General features: G+C 46.3%; 1 protein-coding gene across 7 annotated transcripts in view; it reads left to right on the top strand.

The window, feature by feature from the left end:
- Positions 1–24,045, top strand: part of TARBP1 (tRNA guanosine 2 -O-methyltransferase TARBP1) — a 252,721-nt gene that overhangs the window by 89,193 nt on the left and 139,483 nt on the right. For all 7 annotated transcript variants that reach the window (XR_015059772.1, XR_015059771.1, XM_085887174.1 and 4 more), the window contains exons 18-21: positions 9,297–9,488; positions 9,752–9,963; positions 12,863–12,928; positions 20,828–20,948. Coding sequence is in view for 5 of the 7 variants with exons in the window: in XM_085887174.1 (XP_085743300.1) it covers positions 9,297–9,488; positions 9,752–9,963; positions 12,863–12,928; positions 20,828–20,948 (591 nt within the window). In the remaining 2 variants the exon portion in view is untranslated. The remainder of the gene's footprint in view (positions 1–9,296; positions 9,489–9,751; positions 9,964–12,862; positions 12,929–20,827; positions 20,949–24,045) is intronic.

A 24,045-nucleotide genomic window follows, 5' to 3' on the forward strand; every position in this document is an offset into this window, starting at 1 on the left:
TTGGGCCTCACCGGTGTGGATCTGATGTTTCACAGGACCGCACGTCCAATGTCCTCGGGCAACAAGGAGAAGAGATCCAAATGCTGGTCAGTTAGTTTGTGCAAGGCCTCCTGCTAGGCCTCCTCAAAATCTACACTACTCCTTTATACCATCTCACAAATGGGGTCAGGCCAATTCCTACTGTACGCCAGTCACTTCCCCTGGGGTTGGTCTGCCTGGATGTTTTCATCCCTCAACTCCGTGATTTCAATAACTGGGGTGTAGTCTGCGACCTTCGTGCCCTGTCCGATAGTGTGCGGTTCTGTGCTTACATTAATTACCCTGATGGCCATAACAGGCCCGTCATTATTTACAGTACAAGGGTACGGCCCACGATTAAACCCGGAGTTGATTGCCCCACCAGCTACTTGACTAGATCACAGGGCTCCGGCCAGGTTGGGTGAGTGCCGGGACTATTGCCTAGGCACTCGGAGGAATCGTCACGGGATCGGGAGACTCAAGCTCCGCCTTCTCATCTGTGCTCACGCCCCCGAATGACAACTTTTCCACACCCACCTGCATGACACCTCGGCCCAGATCGATCTTACATTCGCCGGAGGTTTGCAAATCCAACCCGATTAGACATATGTTACACACCTGTTGAACATCTCCGCCACCCAAAGCTCTACTCTTTTTTTTTTAATGAACCCAACTTAAAGGGGCTGTCACACCTTGATGTTTTAGCCAGCATATGGCAAGGTCCCAAAATGTATGTAAAATACTGGCATACGCTGAACTATTGATGTTTTTTTTTTTTTTAAGTTTTGGGCGTATAATAATGTGTTGGACATACGCGTAATGTACACAGAACGGTTTAATCACATTTAGATGACTTATACCAACGAATGCTGAGCGTGTTGTCTGCGTTCACAACCTATGCCCAACGATAGTCTAACTTACACATAGCGCGTGGCATCGTATCGCCGATGATCACGTGGCGTAGGCTATTCATAGGCTGCGGCTCGACGATTCAAATCGTAACCGCATTAGACATCGAAGTGTCAAGCTGTTGTCACACCTTGACGTTTTAGCCAGCGTATGCCGACGGATGAAAAATTTGCCGAATCAAGCTGGCACACATCGAATACGTCATGGGTAAATTTTGTATACGTTAATAGCACGCTGGCATAGTCGTAGTACGCTGGCATACGTCGTCGTACGTCGAGAAATTTTCAGCATGTTGAAAATTTCTCGACTTACTCGACGTATGACACGCATTCCGTATACGCTGGCATAAGTTGTAGGCACGCTACGTGATCGTTGTCACATGTCTTCATACATTACTTGTACGTTACTCATAAGTCGAAACACGTCAATGTAATGGTTCGCGTCAGTGTTCCAGACTCCCTGGTTTCTTTTGGGTTTTTTTTCTTCGGTATGACGGTGATGTTGACACTTCGATTTCTAGTGCGGTTATGATTTAAATCGTTGAGCGGCAGCTTTTTAATTACATTATATTATAACCGCACTAGAAATCGAAGTGTTAACATCGCCGTCATCCCGAAGAAAAAAAAACGGAGTCTGGAACACTGATGCTAACCATTACATTGACGTGTTTCGACTTATGAGTAACGCAGAAGTAACGTGTGTCGACGTGTGTCAACGATCGCGTAACGTGCCTACAACACGTTACTCATAGTTTAGAAATAAGTTACGGGTACGCTAAACATTACCTCGACGTATTTCGACTTCCGAGTAACTTACAAGGAACTTGTGTCGACGTGTGTCAACGATCCCATATCATGCCTACAACTTATTCCCAGCGTAGCGGAACGTGTGAGCTATACGGCGAGTACGTCGTAAAATTTTCAGCATGCTTGAAATTTGACGACGTACGAGACGTACCACGAAATATGACAGCGTGCTTCATCGTTATTCAGCGTGCTCTTAACGTATACACAACTTACCCATACCGTATTCGACGTGTGCCAGCGTTTTAGACACATTTTTCAGAGGTCGGCATACGCTGGCTAAATCGTCAAGGTGTGACTGCGTGGTTGACACTTCCAATTCTCAGGCGGTTATGATTTAAATCGGCGTGCGGCAGGTTTTTAACAGGCTACGCCACGAGTTCGTCGGCGATACGTGCAGCGTGCTATGCCGAAGTTAAACTATTGTTGGGCATAGGTTGTGAACGCCGACAACATGCTAAGCATTCGTTGGTATAAGTTATCTATAAGACAACGAAACGTTCTGTGCCTGTTACTTATATGTTATGCATACGACCAACACGTTATTAATACGACCAAAACTTAAAAAAAAAAAATCAAAATTTCAGCGTACGCCAACGTTTAACATACATTTTTATACGTTGCCATTGCTGGCTAAATCGTCAAGGTGTGACAGCGCCTTAATATCCGGCAGGGATTTCCCCTCCTGCCAGATTCCAACCATGCAGCCACGACGTCAACCTGCGCATCCCAAAGCAAGCCTCGCATTTCGAGGGGTTCCCCATGCGAGCACTTGTGCTCTGCTCGCCGGAGCTGTACAAACACGCTCGCGTGGAGAACCTATCCATTCCAAATTCATAATCCCAGCCTACCTTCTGTCCGTCCGCGGGATCGGCTAACATCCACCGCGTGCGTTTCCAGACCGGATTTCACTCGCACAGGCGCGCATGCAGCGGCCTCGTGCGAAGCACAGCACGGACCCCGCGCGCGCTGCTGTGCGAATCTGGCACGGTCCCCAAAACAGCTACGACTGCTACTCGTCCTTTGTCCTTCGTCTGGTGCCGTTGTTGTCACAACTCCACACACGCACCCCTGCGTGCCATGACGCTCACACTCCTTATCATGACGCTCACACTCCTTATCATGACACTCGCACTGAGACATGCGGTTGCGTGTTCCCGCATGCCGACCGTCATCTCCCTTTCATACAGCACTCTCACACATGCGGTTTCACTCACCCATGCCATTTCACTCATACATTTCGAAACCATACTCGCTGTTTCCCTCACACACGCTGTTCCTTCCACACTTGGTGTTTCCCTCACACACACCTTTTCACTCACACCTTTTCACTCATGCTCGCCATTTCACTCACACACACTGTCTCTTCCACACATCGTGCTTCTTCCACACACGCGGTTCTTTTCACACTCCGCCTTTCACCCACGCTATGCGCGCGTTTCAGCACACATTTCGCCACACTCGTAAACACACACACCGGAACAATTACACTGGGGATTCGTGCTACCACAAGCGGTCCCGGGGCCTTCACACCCCCCAAGCTCCACGTGTACCTGTCCATCAGCACTCGCCCCCCCCCCCTCACCTCGCAAAGCTCGACCGGGCTCACCTGGTCGTGATCTGCTTCAAGGGGGCATAGCGTCTCCCTCCTTTCCTGAAGGAGGCTATCCTGCTGCTTGTACCGGGCCACGAAACATTCCGCCAACTCACCCCATTGTCCCTCGCTAACTCCATGTGTGTGTGTTCGTCTTCAGTTTCTTTTAATTCACCCTCTATCTCCCGTGTCTCTGTTATTTCGTTTAATTCCTGTGTCTCCCTTTGTGTCTCTGTTAATTCCGTCACCTCGTTCATTACCTCCGTCTCTTCGTGGCTTTTCGTCTCTTGATTTCTCGGACGTCGTCACCTCGTGTCTCGTCTTACACGTTTCAGTCACCCGGGCTCCCGTTATTATTTCCACAGTCTCCATTTTTATTCGTGTCTCCTTAATCAGGGTTTGCCCTCATTGTTGTTTCATCCGACGAGTGATGTCAATCAAGTCCCGCACCACTAACGTTCCTCCCTGTGGTGATGTCACACATCCCCTATTATTGTGCTGTTCTACTTCCTGGCTCCATTTGATTCGTTCTTCCTCTCCGAGCTTTTTGAGTTGTTCGTTATCTTTCCAGAGTTTTTTTCCATCTCTGTGGACTCTAACTTTGCTCTCTTCTTGAGTTGGTTAATTTCAAATTCATATTGTTTTTGTTTTCTACCCCACCGTCTCTCATGTTCTTCATTCTCCAATCTCATAGTTTCTTTCATTTTGTTGATTTCCTTTTCCTGTTTCATTCCTTGTTCTTTTTGTTTCTTATTCCACTGTCTCGCTTGTTCCTCATTCTCCAATCTCGTTGTTTCCTTGAATTGGTTAATCTCCCTTTCCTGTTTCATTCCTTGTTCTTTCACTATTCTTTCTTGCATCTCATTCTTTAGTCTTGTTTTGGTTTCTCATTGTTCGATCTGCACAGTGTGGTTCCTTAACGTTTCATTGTCTGTTCTCTTTCTTTCCTCTCTTAACATCCTCAGTTTGTTTTGTAGTTCCCTCTCTTTGCTTTGGTGTTTCTGTAATTCAGAAGCTTTTTTTCTAATTCCTCTCTCAATTTGCTTGCCTCCTCCATCATTTCATCCCTTCTCTTGCTCATCTCCTCACCTCTTTTGCATGCTTCCTTCCTCAATTCGTCCATTCCCTCACCGAATTTCTTTCGGTATTCCTGACATTCCTTTTCTATTTATATCTTCCGTTCTCGGCTTTCTCTTTTCTGTTTGCCTGTTGTGTTTCCGTTTTTCCTTTTCTCGCTTTTTTTTCCATTATTTCTCCAGTTGTACCTGATGCTTGCCAATGTCCGCCTGCCTCGCCCACGTGGTTTGAATCGTTGGTTGGGAGCCCCCGCCTTGTGTCGTGCCATTCATTATGCTATTAATAGCAGCCTGCTCCGTGTTGCGCTGAGGTGCGGCCGCGCCGCTATTTTGCGACTTCGAGTCTGTTTGCCAGCAAAGTTCATGCTCAGTAGATGAGGGTGAGCACCCCCACTGACTACAATTAGTGGTGGGGTTATAATAAGAACCGTCCCAGGCCATGGATCCTACATCAAAACACATTCCTAAACCACCCTGCACCTGTTCGCCTTGAACTGCCATTTTGCGTATTGGAATCATTTATACGCTCGCAATTTGGGGGAACAGGGGTCGCTCTACACACCCTTGATCCGATTCCAGTTAATTTAGTTTGGAGACGGGAGAGTTTGTATCCCACTCCTGACACCAGTGTTGTGGTTTCCCACCCGTTGGCATGCAGGCGACCGCTTCAAGCCAATGGCGGCCGCTCTCGCCCACCGAACGGACAAACCTAGTCGCAGCTTTCAGATCAACGCTGAAATCCAGCTACGGGTGTATCTTTAATCACACCTAAAATCAGCCAGCTATTCTGTCCGCGCGCGACAGGGTCCTATCGCCGAATTGTCGATTTACCTAATTATGCGCGCAGACAGAAATGCCGGGGATTTACACCTCGACAGGACCTGCTTGGAAACGAGCCGCTAAGCGGCTCGCTCCGTTTGCGATTTGCCGAGCGGTGTATATCGCCAAGCCCCGCTGGATCCTATTAATTTATCGGCAACTAAAAAGCCAGCTAAAATCCCGGACGTAATAATGGCAGTCAATGACAGGGAAGGACGCAACGAACAGGTCACATTCACACAAGGGCATTTATTACTATAGCACGTATACAAGCAATGGGGGTAAGGGAACAGGACACGAGCAGAAAGAGAACTACAACCGTTTGTCTGTAGTTATTATGTACAGTCACTTATGCAGTTTTACTTATGGGACTGGCGCCACGAACACACACACAAAAACCCAGAAATGGAAAGAAATAGAAAAACGTGACCGTGTGGTGAGTTCCCCGAGCTCGTGTCCTCCACGATCCGACTCCGCACATGATCCAAAGTGACTCCGTCACAACCACCAACCCAATCCACGCCTCCAGAGACTGTGAGAGCGTGCGCGATCCAGCGAGCGCGCGCGATGCAGAGCCCAGAGAGAGAGAGAGAGAGAGAGAGAGAGATATCCAGCGAGCGTGATCCAGTGAGCGCGCGCTGCAGAGCCCAGAGAGAGAGAAAAGCTTCAGCGTACACACACACACACACACACACACACACACACACACACACACACACACACACACACACACACACACACACACACACACACCAGAGCCTGCGCCTCCTCCTTATATCTCGAGCTCCGCCCGCCCTCGCCTCCCGCCCCTTCTTCCAGCACGTGCGGGAAACTTCCAGAAAAAGGGCGTTTTTCTCCTGGATCGGGGCCTTTCTTTTGCCTTTTCCATAGCTTTTGTTGCTTTTTGTTCCTCTCGCAGGGTTATTCGTTGGGGGAGGGGGTGAGGCCATCGTCCGTTCTCCCGCAATGAATGCCATGCTTCTGGCAACCGTGTGCTGAGGTGGAAACGCAGTGGTGGTTGTGGTTGTCGTAATGGTGGTGTGGTTGGCATTTTGTGGTTGTGATGGTGGTGTGGTTGGGCAGTTGTGGTTAAGGTGGTTGTTGTGAAGGTGGTTGTGGAGAAGGTGACTGTGGTTGTTGAGATGCGGTTGGTGGTGGTTGAGAGGTGGTTGGTCCAAAATAAAGATAGCAAAAGAAAAACACTACCTCAAAGATCACAGCCCGGTTACACGAATAAAACTTTAGACCTCGGTGGGGAAATCTATCTGAACACAGACTTATCGACATAACTGATCTGAAGGACCTGGATGGTGTTCTGCGAATTTCCACAACCGTAACATTATGTTTAAATTCAGTCTGGGTTTCAAGCCTTTATATAACAATGACTGGGTGTGGTTTCCTTTGGAAATTCCCTGGGAAAGCCTTGTGAGTCGGAGCTTAACTGGAAATGATGCAAGAGTGGGTGGTACTTAGAAAAGTGGGTGGGGCTTAGGGAAAGTGGGCAGGGCTTAGGTAAGTGGGCGGTGTTTATGGGACATGGGCGTGGCTTGTAGAAAAGTGGGCGGGGTTTAGGGAGAGTGGGCAGGGCTTGTGGAAAAGTGGATGTGGTTTATGAAAATGATATGTGGCTCAGGAGGTGTCCAGACAAGAGCATTAAGAGAAGTTTATCATTTTATCTCAGCTCAACAAAGATACTTAAACCAAGAACCAAGTTCCAAGTTATTCTATGTGAATATACTCGATGGAAATGAATATTATAAGAAAATTAAGTTATTCCTGAAATTAGAACTTCTTCTTCTTCTTTCGGCTGCTCCCGTTAGGGGTCGCCACAGCGGAACATCCGAATGATCCGCATAGTGATTTGGCACATGTTTTACGCCGGATGCCCTTCCTGACACAACCCTGGTTGCCTATTTTATGGTATGGTAGTGATATGGGATATGGTACACCTATTTTAACCGGGGTATACACCGGCCCAGTACACTGGTACTCATTTCGCCGACCTCGGAAGGATGACAGGCTGAGTCAACCCCCTGGTGTATTCATTCAGTGGCCCAACGGGGCTTGAACTCAGGACCTTTTGGATCCCAAGCCGCTGCCCTAACCACTGCACCAACACACCAGGCTTATTCCCGAAATTAGAACATGGGCAAATATTCGTTGGTTCACTCTTTGAGTATAATGAAGATATAAAAAGACTGTGATTATGTTTGGTGGAAGAAGTGCTTTAATCAGTAAGTCTCAATTTTTTATTTGCTTATATGGGAGGGAAGGGGATGGGTGGGGAGGAAGTGGGTCTCCCATTTTGAGCTTTTGGGGCTTGGGTCAAAGTTTTCCCTTTTTCCCCATTCGTTTGAATGGTTGTCCCAGAAGCAACAATTATCATCTACTGGCGGCGGCGATGGCTGCCTTACTCAAGGTCTCCGGGCGCCACGTAGTCAACTGAGACCCTATTTCCGTGCCCAAGAGAGCCTGGAGGAAGTTATTCAGGGGCAGGCTTTCCTGGGCAGACACTGGCATGTTTGCACACGCAATCCCCAATGCATGGCAAATATCATGAGCCAATTCCCCAATGGCTTCATTGGATCTCCATTTGCGGCTGAGTAGCTGAGCTCTAATAAGCTTGCTCTGTTGCTCTATTCCGAATTGACTGGTTTGGACAGAACGTAGGTCTGATAAAGTTATTGCGTCTGGTGGCATTGTGGTCAAGATCTCTGCCGCCACACCGCACAGTGCTGCTACAAGGTGCATCTCACCTTCATCCCTGCTCCAGCTATACATGACATTAAACTGTATATTATTTACAAACATATTACAAGTGACATTATTATTATTTCCACACATATTACACTGTATATGATGCGGTATATTTTATATACACGCATTTTACACTATGTTATATTACACACATATGTGACATTACATTGTATTTTATGTTCACACAAATTATACATAACATATTGTATTGTATTGTATTTTACATACACATCATACGTGACATATTATACTGCATATTATAGACACACATATTATCCATGACATATTGTACTGTATTTAATATATATACGCATATTATACATGACATTTTGTACTGTATTTTATATATACACATATTATACATGACGTATTATATTGCACTGTATATTTCATACACACATAATACTGTACATTATATGCACACATATGATACATGACATTATACTGTACATTAATGCACATATATGTGGCATTATACTGTATATTATATACACACATATTTTACATGACATTATACTGCATATTATATACCCACATATTATACTGTATATTATATACCCTCATTATACTGTATTATATACACACATATTATACTGTATATTATATACACACATATTATACTGTATATTTTATACACACATTATACTGTATATTATATACACATATATTATACTGTATATTGTATACACATTGTACTGTTTATTATATACACACATATTTTACTGTATATTATATACACATATTTTACATGACATTATACTGTATATTATGTGCACACACATTACACTGTATATTATATACACACATATTTTACTGTATATTATATATATACACATATTATACTGTATATTGTATACACACATATTATACTGTATATTGTATACACACATATTATACTGTATATTATATACACACATATTATACTGTATATTATATACACACATATTTTACATGGCATTATTCTGTTTATTATATACACACTTATTTTACATGACATTATACTGTATATTATATACACACATATTTTACATGACATTATACTGTATATTATAAACACACATTTTACATGACGTTATACTGTATATTATATTCACACATATTGTATGTGACATATTGTACTGTATATTATACATTTCATATTATACATATAGCACACACACACACACTGAGGTGTATACTTTGAGTTGTGGTAGGTCTCCGCTCCATCTCCTGAAACCCACCCGCATGTGGAGTTGGCAGTCAACAACACCAAGTTATGCAATGTACACACTTACCCACCGATGTCTATTGCACACACTTACCCACATATATCGATTGCAGACATTTGCAGAGAAAGAGCTGTGTGCAGAGGTGCTTCAGCAAGCATGGACCTCTGTGCTGAACCTTTGCAGTGACCAGCGGCTGTTCTGGCCTGCTCTCAAAGTATTCATATGCACTATTTACCACTCTTGTCTCCTGGAGCTTACTGAGATGGCGAACTCTTTAGAACCTTTAACGTCTACAATCAGACAGGTAATTGGGTGGTTTCCAAAAGAGAAGAAATGTCAAAACATTTGCATCGCATGAGAATTGGTGCTTTGTCAGCACCGAATCACAAGTTCGGTGGTGACAAAGCACCGATTGTCTTTGTTTTGCAATTTATTTTGCAATTTCTGTGATCCAGGTGAAACTTGTAAAAGCTCTTGATTCCTAATTGTTATTGTTGTAAAGTCTTGGAAAATCACTTGTTAATGTGTAAGTGCATATTGTTGTTGAAGCTCCTTTTTCACTTTCAGATTTTGGTAGAATTGGTGAAGATGTCGGAAACTAAAAGTGGAATTTTCAACATCCTCATCTATCACTGTTGCCGAACATGGCTGGAAATGATGGCGGGTACAGCGGACGTCGAACTTCCCGTAACACAAGCCTCTTTCAGCTCACATGGCCCAACAATAAAAGTCCTGCTGGAGGCCTGTGTGTTTGGTCCTGTGTTCAGGAAAGAACAGCGGTAATCTTGACACGCCACCAGGTTTTTCCACCTGTCTGAACGTGCATTACTAAAGGCTAGGTGGGTAGTGGAATAAAATGGTAAACAATAAGTAACTTTTATCACAGTATGGTTATATTGAATAACCTCATGAATGGATTTAAGAGAAGGGTTACTGTTGACTGTGATTTTCAGTCAGTGTTAGAATGTTAAGATATAGCATGAGGAGGTTATGCTGGTCGTGAGAAGGTGAGGAAGATTCAGTTTGGTAGAGGTGCCTTCTGCAGTTTCATGTTCAAGAGATAAGCAGAGCTGAGCACTTCTTGTACGTATATTGAGCTCTTCCACGAGCCTTGACTGTATAATAATAATAATAAAGTGAGGTGGTAGTTTAAGGGTGAAAACGACAATGACCTTATGCGGTAGACTAAAGCACCACATGGACCTCAGGATTGAAAAGAGAGAATGCTCCTTTAAAATAATGGATAACTGGAAGGGTCCCGTATGATGTCATTATCACGTCCTCATCTTTTAATTCAGTTTTGATCTTTCTGCTGAACTCATCTTCTTTTCTTATGAACTTCCGGTTCAGGGATTTTTCCACATGTTGGTAGAATTCTCAGCTGCTGCTTCTACCTCATTAAAGCTAAGTTTTCTGAGTCAAATCCATCTTGTTTTTCTGTGACATCTTTTTCTCTGTATTGTGTGATTTCGTCCAATTTTCCATATTAAATTGTACCTTGTTGTGCTCTATTTGTCAAATTTGTTTTCGTGTTTTCAAGGTCAACTCCTTGGATAGCCGCTGTGAAAATTCTGTCCTTTTTGTCACTGTGTTTCACATTTTTCTTCTTTTTGTCCCAAATATTGTACTTTCTACCTCCATCATCGTTGTCCTGTTTCACGTTCTTGCTTCAAAAAAAATTAAATCAGACAAAAAAAGTGTTATTTTTCATTCCAGTGCCTTCACCAAAAATTATTTCCACCCATCCTGTGATCTTTATCTCTTTGTCCAAATTGGGAATCTTGAGAAGTCACATTTGCAGGATTGTCGGGTCACGACAATCAAATCCCTTCATTTCCTTTAACAGTGTCAGTACCCCCCTCTCCCCCCACCCACCCCCTCCTCCCCACATCTCCAAGCCATGTCCTTCAAACGCCACCTATTCTATGTGTGGCCCTCAAAGCCTCCCCTCACCTTCCCTCTTCAAAGGAAAAATAAATTCTCTCAAAATGGTGGTTTTAGTACATGTCGGGGTCTAAGAAACTCTGGCACCATTAATAATTTGGGGTGTTAATTGTAGAAACAAACCCTACATCATCAATAAGCCTTACCCCGCACTTTAGGAGGAGGTTTAATTATGGTATATTTATTTATTTACTTATTTGTTCCTGCAGATGTTCCTGCAGACCCTGTGCATTGTGATGCTACATTGCAACCTTCTTACTCTTGGTGCTTGTAGTCAAAGAATGAAATTATTGCATCATATGCTTCACTGCAACTCATATTGGAGGCTTCGTGATGTCATCATGACTTGATGAATATTTAACCAGACTTGGTGTAGTCATGATTTGGGCGTTGGCTTGAGTCTGTGAGGTCGGCAGTTCAAACCCTGGCTGCATTAAAAAAAAAAATTGCAGATGTGCAAGTGAATTACTTTAGAAACTCCGTTGTGCCTTTGTGTTCTGACATGAGGTTTTTTTTTTACATCCTGATGGGAGTTGACTCATACTTTGTTTCTACCTTGCAGAACCTACACTTGTCTGATTGACTCAGTCCTGGCATTTTTAATGCTATTCATGTAGTGTCCATGGTCTTGGGCATTTATAATGATTCGTTCTCCATCCCAGTTGGACTGACCTCTTCTTAGCCATTCCAAAGAGCCTTCTTTGTCCAATCTCCAATCTGTCCAACTCTTTATATATATATATATATATATATATATATATATATATATATATATATATATATATATATATATATATATATATATATATATATACATATATATATATATATATATATATATATATATATATATATATACATACATATATTAGAAACATATATTTCCCTGCTCTTTTGTCTTTCTCCCACTTGTCACGATATTTCTTCTTGTATTTTTCTTTTGTCCTTTTTATAATCGATGGAGCTGTATTTGTTGCTGTTTTGGTTTGGTGCGTGACATCTTCTATTTGCACCTGTTTTTGGAAGTTTTTTGCAAGGTGACTGAAAGATACCTTCTGGTGTGTTGTGTTCGTGTTTGTTCACAAATTGTATTCGGTAGTCTGTTGAACTTTTCATGTACTCAGCCAATCCTGCTGTGGCCACTCTGTGCGCCTGGTTGAGCTTCATCAGGCCGCTACCTCTTCCTCGTCTCGGCAGGTACATTCTCGGGATGCACTGATTTTCATGGAACATTTGGTGGATCGTAAGGAGTTTCCTCCTTCTGATATCTAGTTTATTGATTTCCACTTGTGGCCAGTTTACTATTCAGCAGCTATAGTGGAATACTGTAATGGCTTTGATTTCGTTTTTTGGGGAGAGGTATATTTTCTGGATCAGCTTCGGTCTTTGCAGGTATTCTTCAGCAATTGTTTGGTGCATTTTTTTTTTGTGTGACATATTTGGTGACCTTCCACTCTGAGGTATTTATAAGATGCTTCGTTGTCTAGCTCCTGTATTGTTGTATCTCGGTCGTTTTTTATGTTTTCTGTTTTTGTTGGTCTACCTTGTATGAATGTGCACTTGGCACACTTATCGAGGCGAAATTCCATTTTTAAGTTGTCGGAGTACTGGTGTGTGTGTGTGTGTGTGTGTGTGTGTGTGTGTGTGTGTGTGTGTGTGTGTGTGTGTGTGTGTGTGTGTGTGTGTGTGTGTGTGTGTGTGTGTGTGTCACACGCGTGCATATGTTTCAACCAGGATACATTATGACGTTTTGGCATTTCTGGAGCACATGCAAGAAGCCAGCCCCAGCGCAAATCCAAGGTACTTTGAAAGCACGTCCTTTTTCTCCTTGATTTAAGTGCAAGTCCAACATTCGTTTGAATGTTTTTGTTTTTTAGATCCTTGTGGAGGATCTCTAAGTCTTACTGACGTTGTTGTTCTTGTGGACTTTTTTGTTTCACAGCCTACAGTTTTCATCGAAACTTCCTGAAACTTGGTGTATATATGTAAAAAATACCCTGCGCAGACAGTAACGATCTCCGGTTTTGAAAATTCTTCCAAGAAAAAAAGTTGACGTCATAATATCGCCGCTAATGGAAATCACCTATAACATTATCTCCGGAACTCGGCAAGCTGTTTGAATTTTGTTTGCGGGAATCAAGCCGGGCATTAGCACAGATAATTTATCACAAACCTGATACATCACAATGACGTCATATTCGTTTTTATGACGTCATCATTAAGAGGACAAAGATCTTAGCTCATTCGAGCTTGTTTGTTTTGAAGGAGCCAATTGTTTCATCAGTCATTATGCCAAGTTGATAATTCCTAAATTATTTACTTTCTGAATGCCTGGATGAATCCAAAGCTTTTTTGCCAGTAACACTTTCCACCCGTTTGCCCATCAAGGGTTCTAAAAATCTTATGAAGTGCTTGCATTGCCTTCTTGTTAATCATCACCATTATCATCATCTTCTGCTGTGTCCCGTTAAGTTGGGTTAGTGGCTCGGAGAACATTTATTGTTGGTTCAGATCTCTCACGAACTGCCTGGCCATGCCCGACGTTCTGGCACGAATTTGGAGTTTGGACAGGCTGCTGGCAATGAATTGCCGACTTCATTAAAATATACAGTGGGACCTTTAATGGCCATCGACAATCAGTGCTCCCAGATGGGTCCCCAGGTTAATCAGCCATCCGACAGAGAATATTTTGGTGTAACACCCTTCCTCTGACACACCAATCTGGTTGAGAATCATACCAAGCATAAAAGTGTGATGCTTCTGGACCATCCTATCTGGCTCTGCCTTCTGACTCGTTATATTTGGGTAAATCCTCCCATTGAAAAGTTCAATGATACGTTAACCTAGCAGGGATGTGACCCGGCTGTGTGACCACTCCTCATTTTCATAAATGTCAAGGTGAGCTAATGAAAAAAGCCAAGAATTCACAAGGTTTCGGTAAAGCGATGATAATAGAAAACCTATACGCCTAGAAAACCAAGACGCCAAGGTGAACTACGAATAGCCAAGATCTTGTGAAAAAAGCCAAGGAGTGGTCACACTGGTACCCGGTGTTGTTCTAATCCTGTTGGCATTTTGGAGAAATCAAATTTAGTTTATATTTCTTTTTTGTGGTGGCCTAAAATACTTCCCCTACACCCACTAAGGAATGGGGTCAGGGATCATTTCATATTCTCTTGCGCATAGCTTCAAAGTCAGATGACCCTCAAAATCTTTCAATTTACAATTTAAGCAATTTATGATTAATTTATTTATGAAAAATTTATTATGATGATAAAAAACAATTTATTATGATGACTCCCACGCGAACAAAGAAAAGATGTCCTCTTTATCCTTTGCACCCCCTCCCCCGCACCCGGCGTAACTCATGCCCTCGTGATCCACCCCCCGCTCAACCACGGGTGGGAGGGAGTTGTTGACGTCACCGCAGGGTTCTTCTTCCTTTTCGCAGAAGAGGGGGAGGGATGTCTCCATTGTTCGCTCCCTAACTATTAAATCGATCCGCAGCGCATCTAATCGATTTCAAAACAGTTAGACAATGGAAGGTGAGCTATCCAGGGAACATGCACTTCTCGACATAGCTGAATAAGGGAACCTGTATGTTGTGTGCAATTGAATTCCAAATTCGTAACACTACCCCTCCCCTTTTACAGTCAAATTTTCGTGTGACCAGCATGTGTAAGTTCTCCCCTCGTACGTTCCACCTTCGGATCCCTGAGTGCGACATTTCTTTTAACGTGTCCCAAAAATAAATAACCTAATGCGCTGCGTAACGAACTTCACAAACTCTCACAGACTCATTCGGACAACTTAACTAAAATTGCCGGCGCTAAAACAAACATGCAGGTGGGGTTCCACATATTTACAATCTTAACTTATCTATTACATTACACTAACCATGGCCAGGACTTGTGATCTGTGAAAGGGGAAAGGCAAAAGTCATAGCAAAGTCTTTGGTGCAGGGGAATGGATGGAGATGGTCGCAAAACACAAAAAATGGACTGGATGCACAGGCTGCCTGCAGGGCAGTCCTCACAAAACTGGATGGTCCTGGCGCGCATGGTGATGGATGGACACAGGGGCAAATGCAAACAAGGGCTCGCAGGCATGGGGTCATGGTAGAGGCAGGCAACTAGGCATGGCAAGGTAAGTCCATGCAGAACAGGCAGCTGCAGCACAACAGGCCGGCAGGTGAAGCTGGCCGGCCTCTGGTGTGGTTCCATCAGGTCTGGAGGGAGTTCAGTGGTGCCGGCCACTCTGAAGGCGGGCTCGGACCTAGCCTACTGTCTCCCCCCCCCCACTCTATCGCCTTTGCCTGTCTCTGTCCATACCCACTCCCTTAATTTGCCACACAACACAACAAAATTTAGCCCGTCTTTATTTTTATTATTTTTATTTCCCTTTTACAATTGTCTCCCTAACCCCCTTTATCGTCATTGTCCGGGTAACCCATCCTGTCAACCTCGCCTCCTCCCAATCCCTACGTTCCCTCACTGGAGGGGAATAGGGAGAGACTAGCGTCCTGTCTCGTGGCCCAACGAAGTCTCAGAATGGCCTCCTCAGAGTTCAGCGATCTACCAAGGTGAGTCCAGCGGCCTACAATGAGCGAAGGGATGGATGGTGCAAAGGGGTACATCTATTTACCCGAACATTCATTAACCTGTAACTACCCCGGGGCTTTCCAAAAACGCCTCACACTTTAAAACTATCGGTTCTAAAAACCATGATTCCCGTCGCCCGTGTTGGTGTCCATTGTAAGTTTGGGCCTTGCCCTCAAATTTTCATACGTGCCCTCGCACAATTTCCTGGCTGGGCAGCGTGGCTCAACTGGCAGGAACTCCCCCTCTGCCAAACTCTAACCATGGCACCCCCAGGCCCGCTGGCTGTCTCCGAGCCGAGCTGCTCCCTACAACGCGGGGGGTTGCCCTCTCTGGCATTGCCCCCGTCCAATGCCCACGTGGCGTGTTGATGCCCCGGGTCCCTTTCAGAGAGTCGCCCGTGCCCACGACACTGCCCCCGTGGCATTCTGGCGCTACGGGTCCCGTTTCCGACGGGTCGCCCGTGCCCACTACACTATCCCGGCCCCTCTTGGGCCCTTGGCCAACTCTGGCCGACAAGTCCGGTTCCCGGGGTGCCCACTAAACAAAACTCACCTTTCCACAGCCACGCTCCCAGCCGGTCCATGAACTCTTGCACCCCTCCAAACGGGTTTCGTGCCTTCTCTCGACACCAACAACAAAACGACCTCCTGTTAGTAAATTTGAATAACCCATAGCAAACATTAAATTGACCCCGGGGTCACTTGGGTGGGAATCACTCCTCCCCCCAACCAGTCATTCGCACCATACATATCACATTCGCTCCACTCGCACACTTGGGCCCACTGTCCTACACTCATTCCTCACACACTTTCAATTTCGCAACTCACACCAACACTCCACACGGCCAACCTTCTAACTAAATCACCTGACTAACTCGTGCTCCCTCGTCATCCCTTAAAACTCATGCACGTTCCATTTACTCTACGTAGCTGAGCTTCGTCTCCACTACACATTTCCAGTCTGTCCGTGTCTCCAAAAATTGCATTTCCTAAATCGAAACTAAAATCCCTCAAACTAATCCATTCCACGGGCTCCATGAGGTACAACACATGTGCCCATGAAGCCGGTCTAACTATCGCTATCCGATCCCCCAAACTCGTACTTCCTGTGCCCCCAAACAAGGGGGTCTTCCACCCCTTGCCTGGGAATCCTGTTCACCCAAAGCGAAGCTTCCTTTTCTCAACTCTTTTTTTTTTTCATAATGCGCACCACCAGCGCGGAAGCTCACAGCCGCGCTCTTTTTCCGTAACGTCATGGCAGCTGCTTGCGCCCCGCGCACCTTGTCCCTCTTGGACGGTACCGTCCGGCAGGAATTCCCTTCTGCCGGATTCCAAACACACGTGCAGCCATGACGTCACTCTGCTCATCTCAAAGCAAGCCCCGCGTTTCGAGGGGTTCCCCATGCGAACACATGTGCTCTGCTCGTCGGAGCTTTACAAACACGCTCGCGTGGAGAACCCATCCGGTCCAAATTCCGAATCCAGCCTGGCTTCTGTCCGCCCGTGGGATCGGCTAACATCCACCGCTGGCGTTTCCGGACCGGGTTTCACCTGCGCAGCCACGCACGTGGCAGCCTTGTGCGTAGCACAGCATGGACCCTGCGCTCGCTGCTGTGCAAACCCGGAACGGTGCTCAAAACAAACAGCTACGGCCGCTATCCGGCCCTTGTCCTTCATCTGGTCCCATCATCATTTCCGTTCAACGCACACACTCCTGCGTGCCACGACGCTCACACACTCCACCATGGCACTCGGACACGGGGATGCGGTTGCGTCCTCCCGCATACCGACTGTCATCTCCCTCATGTACAGCGACCTCACACACGCTGTCTCTCTCACACATCTCCTTTCACTCACACACACCATACTACTCACACAATGCGTGCTTTCCAGCACGCATTTCTCCACACTCGTAACCACACACACCGGGACGACCACGCTGGGGATTTGCGTCACCGCAAGGGTTCCCGGGGCCTTCATACCTCCCAAGCTTCGTGTGCACCTGTCAACAGCACTCGCCCCCTCTACCTCGTTCGGCACGACCGGACCCACCTGGTCGAGATCCGTCTCAAGGGGGCACATTTCCTCACTTCGTTCCTGAAGGAGGCTATCCTGCTGCTTGCATCGGGTCCCAACACATTCCTCAAGCTCAACCCCATCGTCCCTCACTACTTCCATGTGTGCGTGTTCGTCCTTTGTGTCGTGTTTATCGTGTAGTCGCTCCTCTACCGTTTCTACCTCCCGTGCCTCTCTTATTCCTTTTATTATTTCCGTCGTCTCTACGCGTCTTGCCATACACGTCTCCGTCACCCCATTTAATTTTTCCCTCTGTGTCACCGTCACTTTTTCTGTCACCTGCACGAGTCTCGTATTACACGTCCCCCGTATTACTTTGTTCCTTCACTGCGAGGCTGACACAGTCCACACTCCCCCTCAGCTCGCTCGCTCCAGCACGTGGCGCCGCCATTATGAGCTCCACTGCCCGCGTTTCGCTCCTCGCAACTGCCGTCACTGCCTTTTGCCCAGCCTGGAGATTCCGCTCGATGCGCTGCATCTCACCCCGCAGTTTTTGCATATTCTCATCCATGTTGTTTTTTATTTCTTCCTTCATTTCCTTTGCGTTTTCTTTTAAATTCGCTTTCATTTCGTTTTTCATTTCGCTTTGCATTCCAACCATTTTGTTTCCCCATTCATTTTTCATTTGTTGCATATTTGTTTCCATGTCGCTTATTATCTTGCAAGCACTTTCATCCATTTCGCTTCCCATGCCATCCATCTTTGCCAGCAAAATTAACATTACCTGGCGCATAATGGGAGTGTCCTGCACGGTGATTTCGTCCTGAGCCATAGATTCTCACATTTCCAAATCCATTCCTAATCCCTCCTGCCCCTGCTCGCCTTGGCTGAACATTTTACGTGCTGGGAATAAAATTTATAACGCTCGTAATTTGGGGACACGAGGGGGGGGGGGGGTTTGCTCTGTATACCCCTGATCCGACTCCGTGAATTTTGCTACGGAGGCGGAGGGGCCGAATCCCACTCCTGACACCAATTGTTACTGGCCGGGGGGTCGGCCGCCAACCGACCGCTCTGAACGGAGCCGCAAGTCAAGTCGGCCGGACCGATCACCCGGAATATAGATCGCCGCCTGGATAACTCCGAGCGACGGGTCCTTGTACAAGAACCGAAATACGCCAATCGGCAGATCTCGTGGGGTAGGGTCGATTGACAATCTTCAATTTACCTAAATACCCACGTGATCCAACTTCCTGGGTATTCCACCCTCGACGGAACTCGTACGGAACAAACTGCTGAGGCGAGCTTGTCCGTGCGCGATTCCGAGCGGCATAATCGCCGAGAACCGTCGGTCCAAATGTCCCCTTATTACGGCAAACCAACGGCTTCCTAACTCCCAACACACGAAAAGTTCAGTCAATGAGGGAATGGACGCAACGAGCAGGTTTACATTCATACAAGGACATTTATTATAATAAAACACGTATGCAATTAAATAAGGCAAAACACGTATGCAATAATACAAGCAACAAAATTACGACAAAAGAACTACAACCGTCTACTTATTATGTACAGTCATTTACACTTAACAGTAGTTGCTACTTATTAGACGGACCCACGGACACGCGCGCGCGCGCGCGCGCGCACACACACACACACACACACACACACACACACACACACACACACACACATACAAGAAATGGTGGCTGAGGCCTTTAATCACGAGCTCCAGCTCTTAGGACAGGTGAGCTGAAACTCAAAGCCTAACTCGAACCTCTCCACCCCGTGTGGTCTTCAACTTGTCCGGTCCCGGACTCCAGCGAGAGGGAGCTGGATCCAAATCGCCGTGAGCCACGTTCCTTCCTGAGCTCCCGCGAATCCTCTCGCGCTTCTCAACACGTGCCGGTGAGACGAGGCGCCGATCCTTCCTGTCGATGCGTCGCTTCCCCGAGGATCCAACTCCAAGAAGAGGCCGATGCGTCGCACCAAGCCGGGAACCAAAATGGAGAACAAAAAGCTCCACAAACCAAGAGGAAGAAGCCTCCACTCACAGCTCGAGCCGAACAACTGGCTCAAGTTCCTTCCAAAACAAAGCAGCAGCCAAAGCCCACTGAGCCAGCCGAAGCAAAAAGCTTCCAAAGGCCTCAAGCCAAGCAGGACCCGATGGCCTGCTGAACGACTGCTCTCTCCGAAGCAAAAAAGCTTACTCCTCCCACGGGACTCAGCACACGAACTCTGCACACGGGACTTAGAACGGGACTCTTCACGAACTCTGCCACGGGACTCCCACGAACTCTGCCACGGGACTCCCACGAACTCTGCCACGGGACTCCCACGAACTCTGCCACGGGACTCCCACAAACTCTGCCACGGGACTCCCACGAACTCAGCCCACGAACTCAGCCCTACCACGGGGCTCCCATGAACTCATCCCACGAACTCAGCCCTACCACGGGACTCCCACGCGAACAAAGAAAAGATGTCCTCTTTATCCTTTGCACCCCCTCCCCCGCACCCGGCGTGACTCATGCCCTCGTGATCCACCCCCCGCTCAACCACGGGTGGGAGGGAGTTGTTGACGTCACCGCAGGGTTCTTCTTCCTCTTTGCAGAAGTGGGGCAGGGACGTCTCCATTGTTCACTCCCCAACTATTAAATCGATCCGCAGCGCATCTTATCGATTTCAAAACATTTAAACAATGGAAGGTGAGCTATCCAGGGAGCATGCACTTATCGACATAACTGACTAAGGAAACCTGTATGTTGTGTGCAATTGAATTCCAAATTGGTAACAACACTAAATATGCATTCTTTAACCCCCTATGAGCCAGAAATGCAACAATACATCAAACATGCAGTGATGACATCTATTTTGAGGATCACATAATTTTGAACGTCCCCCATTGCTTGTGGTTCTCGAGTGCATTTAACAATGCAAGTTGGAATGAAATGCCATGAAATTAATCTTCTCGTTGTTTATCACAATGAAAGCTAAAGTGACACAATGAAAGCAGTCAGGTATGACCACTGTTATTTTCATTGCTTACCTGATTCTGTCCTTACTCTCACTCCTCTTTGCAGTGAAAGTCGCGATGACCAAATGGTGAGGATTGTTGCTATAGATTTCCTTCGCACTCTGAATTCCTCATGTCCTCCAGGCAGCCTCTTCATTTCTGCACTCACGAACGCACTTCTGGAAAAGGTACGTACTCTGGAATATTTGAGTCCAGTGCCTTTTTACTTTGCCTTGTGCTTCTATTTGATATGATTGTGCAGTTGTTAAGATATATTTTATGAAAATTAAGTTGTGATGCAAATCAGCCCCCAGCTTTGTGAGAGTGTATTTCAAACTTTGTATCAGGGTTTTGTTGTTCCATCACTTTATGATGGAAGTTTCTTCATGATGGAAGTTGCATGTTGTTCCTGCTTGAAGAGGAAAGTTATATTTTCTGTAATTGGTTTGTGTGCCCCACGAAGATCAAACACTGCATTTAAGAGGAGGTCAAAGTGACATGCTTCAGAAAAAAAGATGGTTTGAATTTCCTCAAAATCATATTTCAGAGGTTAATGTTGATGATTCCAATTACTGCCTTTAACTTGGAATATCAACTTAAATATTATGATTATCATTGCATTGTGGGTCCTTATCTTTCATTGTGGGTCCCAGTCTTACATTGTGGGTCCCAATCTTACATTGTGGGTCCGAGTCTTACATTGTGGGTCCCAATCTTAAGGCCCTGTCACACCTTGACGATTTAGCCAGCGTATGCCTGACATGTGCAAAATTTGGCTAAAACGCTGGCACACGTCGAATACATTATGGGTAAGTTTGTATACGTTAAGAGCACACGAGCATACGTCGTAGTACGCTGGCATACGTCGTAGTACGCCGAGGTGTTAGACAAATTTTCCATGCTTGAAATTTTTCGACATATGCCAGCGTATGACTCACACGTTCCGCATGTTATGAAGATCCTCACCAATCCTGGCCAAGAATTGAGGGGAGTCAACAGAAGATTCTCGAATATACGGTTTATTGAAGTTGCACAGCACTTGCAAGCGGAGGTGGCACAGGGACCAACCACAGCAGTCAGATCCTGTACCACACTAAAGGTTGCACTCCAAAAGTTTCATATATAAAACCTATTCCTCGGCGGCAAAAGCAAGCAAAGAAAGAAACAAAGATGCAAGTGTGCTTTTTTCCCCCCTCCCTGCGGCCCTCGGGGAGAATTAGCAGTAAACAGCTTCTTTCTCATGCTTCAAACAGCGAGAGAGTGCTGGCACATATTCATAAACACAAGCAAATCCTTTGTAGTTCTCGAAGATTGTTAACACTCCACACTGGAATTCATAACAGCCTGCAGAAGCAGGCTCTGGCAAGGGCACAGGCTGGCTTGTTGGTAATACATCGTTAAGCAAACTGTAAAACGAAGACAAAGGCTTGGAAACACAATTTGAAGCAGCCAGGACAAGGGTTTGAATCCAGACACCTGATTAATGCAATTGATGAATGTTTAAATCGGTCAAATGTGCAAATATGGACCAATGGGGCCATCATCTGATCCATAACAGTGTCATAACACCGCATAATGCTGGCCATAAGTTGTAGGCACGTTACGCGATCGTTGACACACGTCGACACACGTTACTTATAAGTTACTCATTAGTCGAAACACGTCGAGGTAATGTTTAGTGTACCCGAAATTTATTTATAACCTATGAGTAACGCGCTGTTGGCATGTTACGCGATCGTTGACACACGTCGACACACGTTACTTGTACGTTACTCATAAGTCGAAACACGTCGAGGTAATGTTTAGTGTACCCGAAATTTATTTATAACCTATGAGTAATGCGTTATTGGCACGTTACGCAATCGTTGACACATGTCGACACACGTTACTTGTACGTTACTCATAAGTCGAAACGCGTCAATGTAATGGTTAGCGTCAGTGTTCCAGACTCCCTGTTTTTTTACTGATGAAATCTAAAGATTTCATAAGTATATTGTTGCGAATTCGCACCCGCCGGCGTGCGATCGGCCGCTCGACTCGAATGGCGGCCGCCTCGCCCACCGGAATGGACAATTCTGTTGTGACCCTCTCGGAACAACGCCGGGAGCTAGTCACGGGTGGGGGTTTAACCCCACCACAATCGTGCCAATTGCCCACCTGCGCAGGATAGGGTCGCTCGCCAAATTCAATCTACCTAAGTACCTGTGCGGATGGTCGACTGGGCGATCGTACCTCGCCGCAGGCCGACTCCAGACACGAACCGCTTAAGCGGTCCGTTCCGTGCTATCGGGATAACCGAGCGGTGTTATCTTCGGCCTCGACGGTTCCGATTAATTATCGGGCGCTTTAAGCCCACTACGAACCCTTTACGTGAAGCAGGATGGAGAGTCAATAAAGAAAAGACGAAGCGAAACGGGAAAACAGCTCACATAATGCACATTTATTACGCGACACACGGAAAGCACACATATACAGCCAAACAGTCAGAATGCACCTATATCAGGTAAACAAAGGAAACAACGACGCAGAGTTACAACCGAATACGCGTACACACGGCAACACTTACACAGTTCTACTTTACAAGACACGGCGCCACACACATTTACTCAAAAGCAAAGGAAAGAAGCCACCCTCATAGACAAGGGGGGCAGACGGGCCTGTAGGCCAATATGCGCGCGGGACCTGAAGGAGCGGCCGTGGCCGCGTGGCTGTGCCCCGACTCCGTACTCCTTCGCGGGTTTCGTTGGCACGACGTTTGGAGTGGGGTGGGAATGGGGCCCCCTTGTTGCACTATCTCAGCGCGGGGGAAAAGGGGGAATTGTTGATGCTCTGGGGGAGGGAGAATGGCTGGCTGGCTTGGGTCCCGCGACGAGCGATCTCCCGCCGCGACCTCGTCGCCGACCGCCGTCCTTCTCGCCTCGGACCCAAGCTCCTTGGCCTCTTGCCGCAACTCTCCTCAGCCGACTGCAGAACCCAACTCGACGCCTTCGTCTCCCGACTCCACTCTCTACCACCAAAACTGACTCTGCCAAGACTCTGCCTTCAAAACTGACTCTGCCAAAACTCTCTGCCTTCAAAACTGACTCTGCCACGATTCGCCTTGCACTCGGCACTTTATAGGCCGGCAGGAAAAACCATATGCAAATTTCCGGATCAGGATGAGCTCGGGGGCGGTGCCACGCTCGCCTATTGGACGGAGGAAAAGTGGGCGTGAACCTCCCCTGATCCGAGAATTTGCAGATTTCGATTTCACACGGACCCGCCTGGAGGCGGGGCCAAGCCGCT

The sequence above is a fragment of the Eptatretus burgeri genome, chromosome 7 (assembly GCF_056783735.1).
Source record: "Eptatretus burgeri isolate ZD-2024b chromosome 7, Ebu_testis_v1, whole genome shotgun sequence".
NCBI classification, from domain to species: Eukaryota; Metazoa; Chordata; class Myxini; order Myxiniformes; family Myxinidae; genus Eptatretus; species Eptatretus burgeri.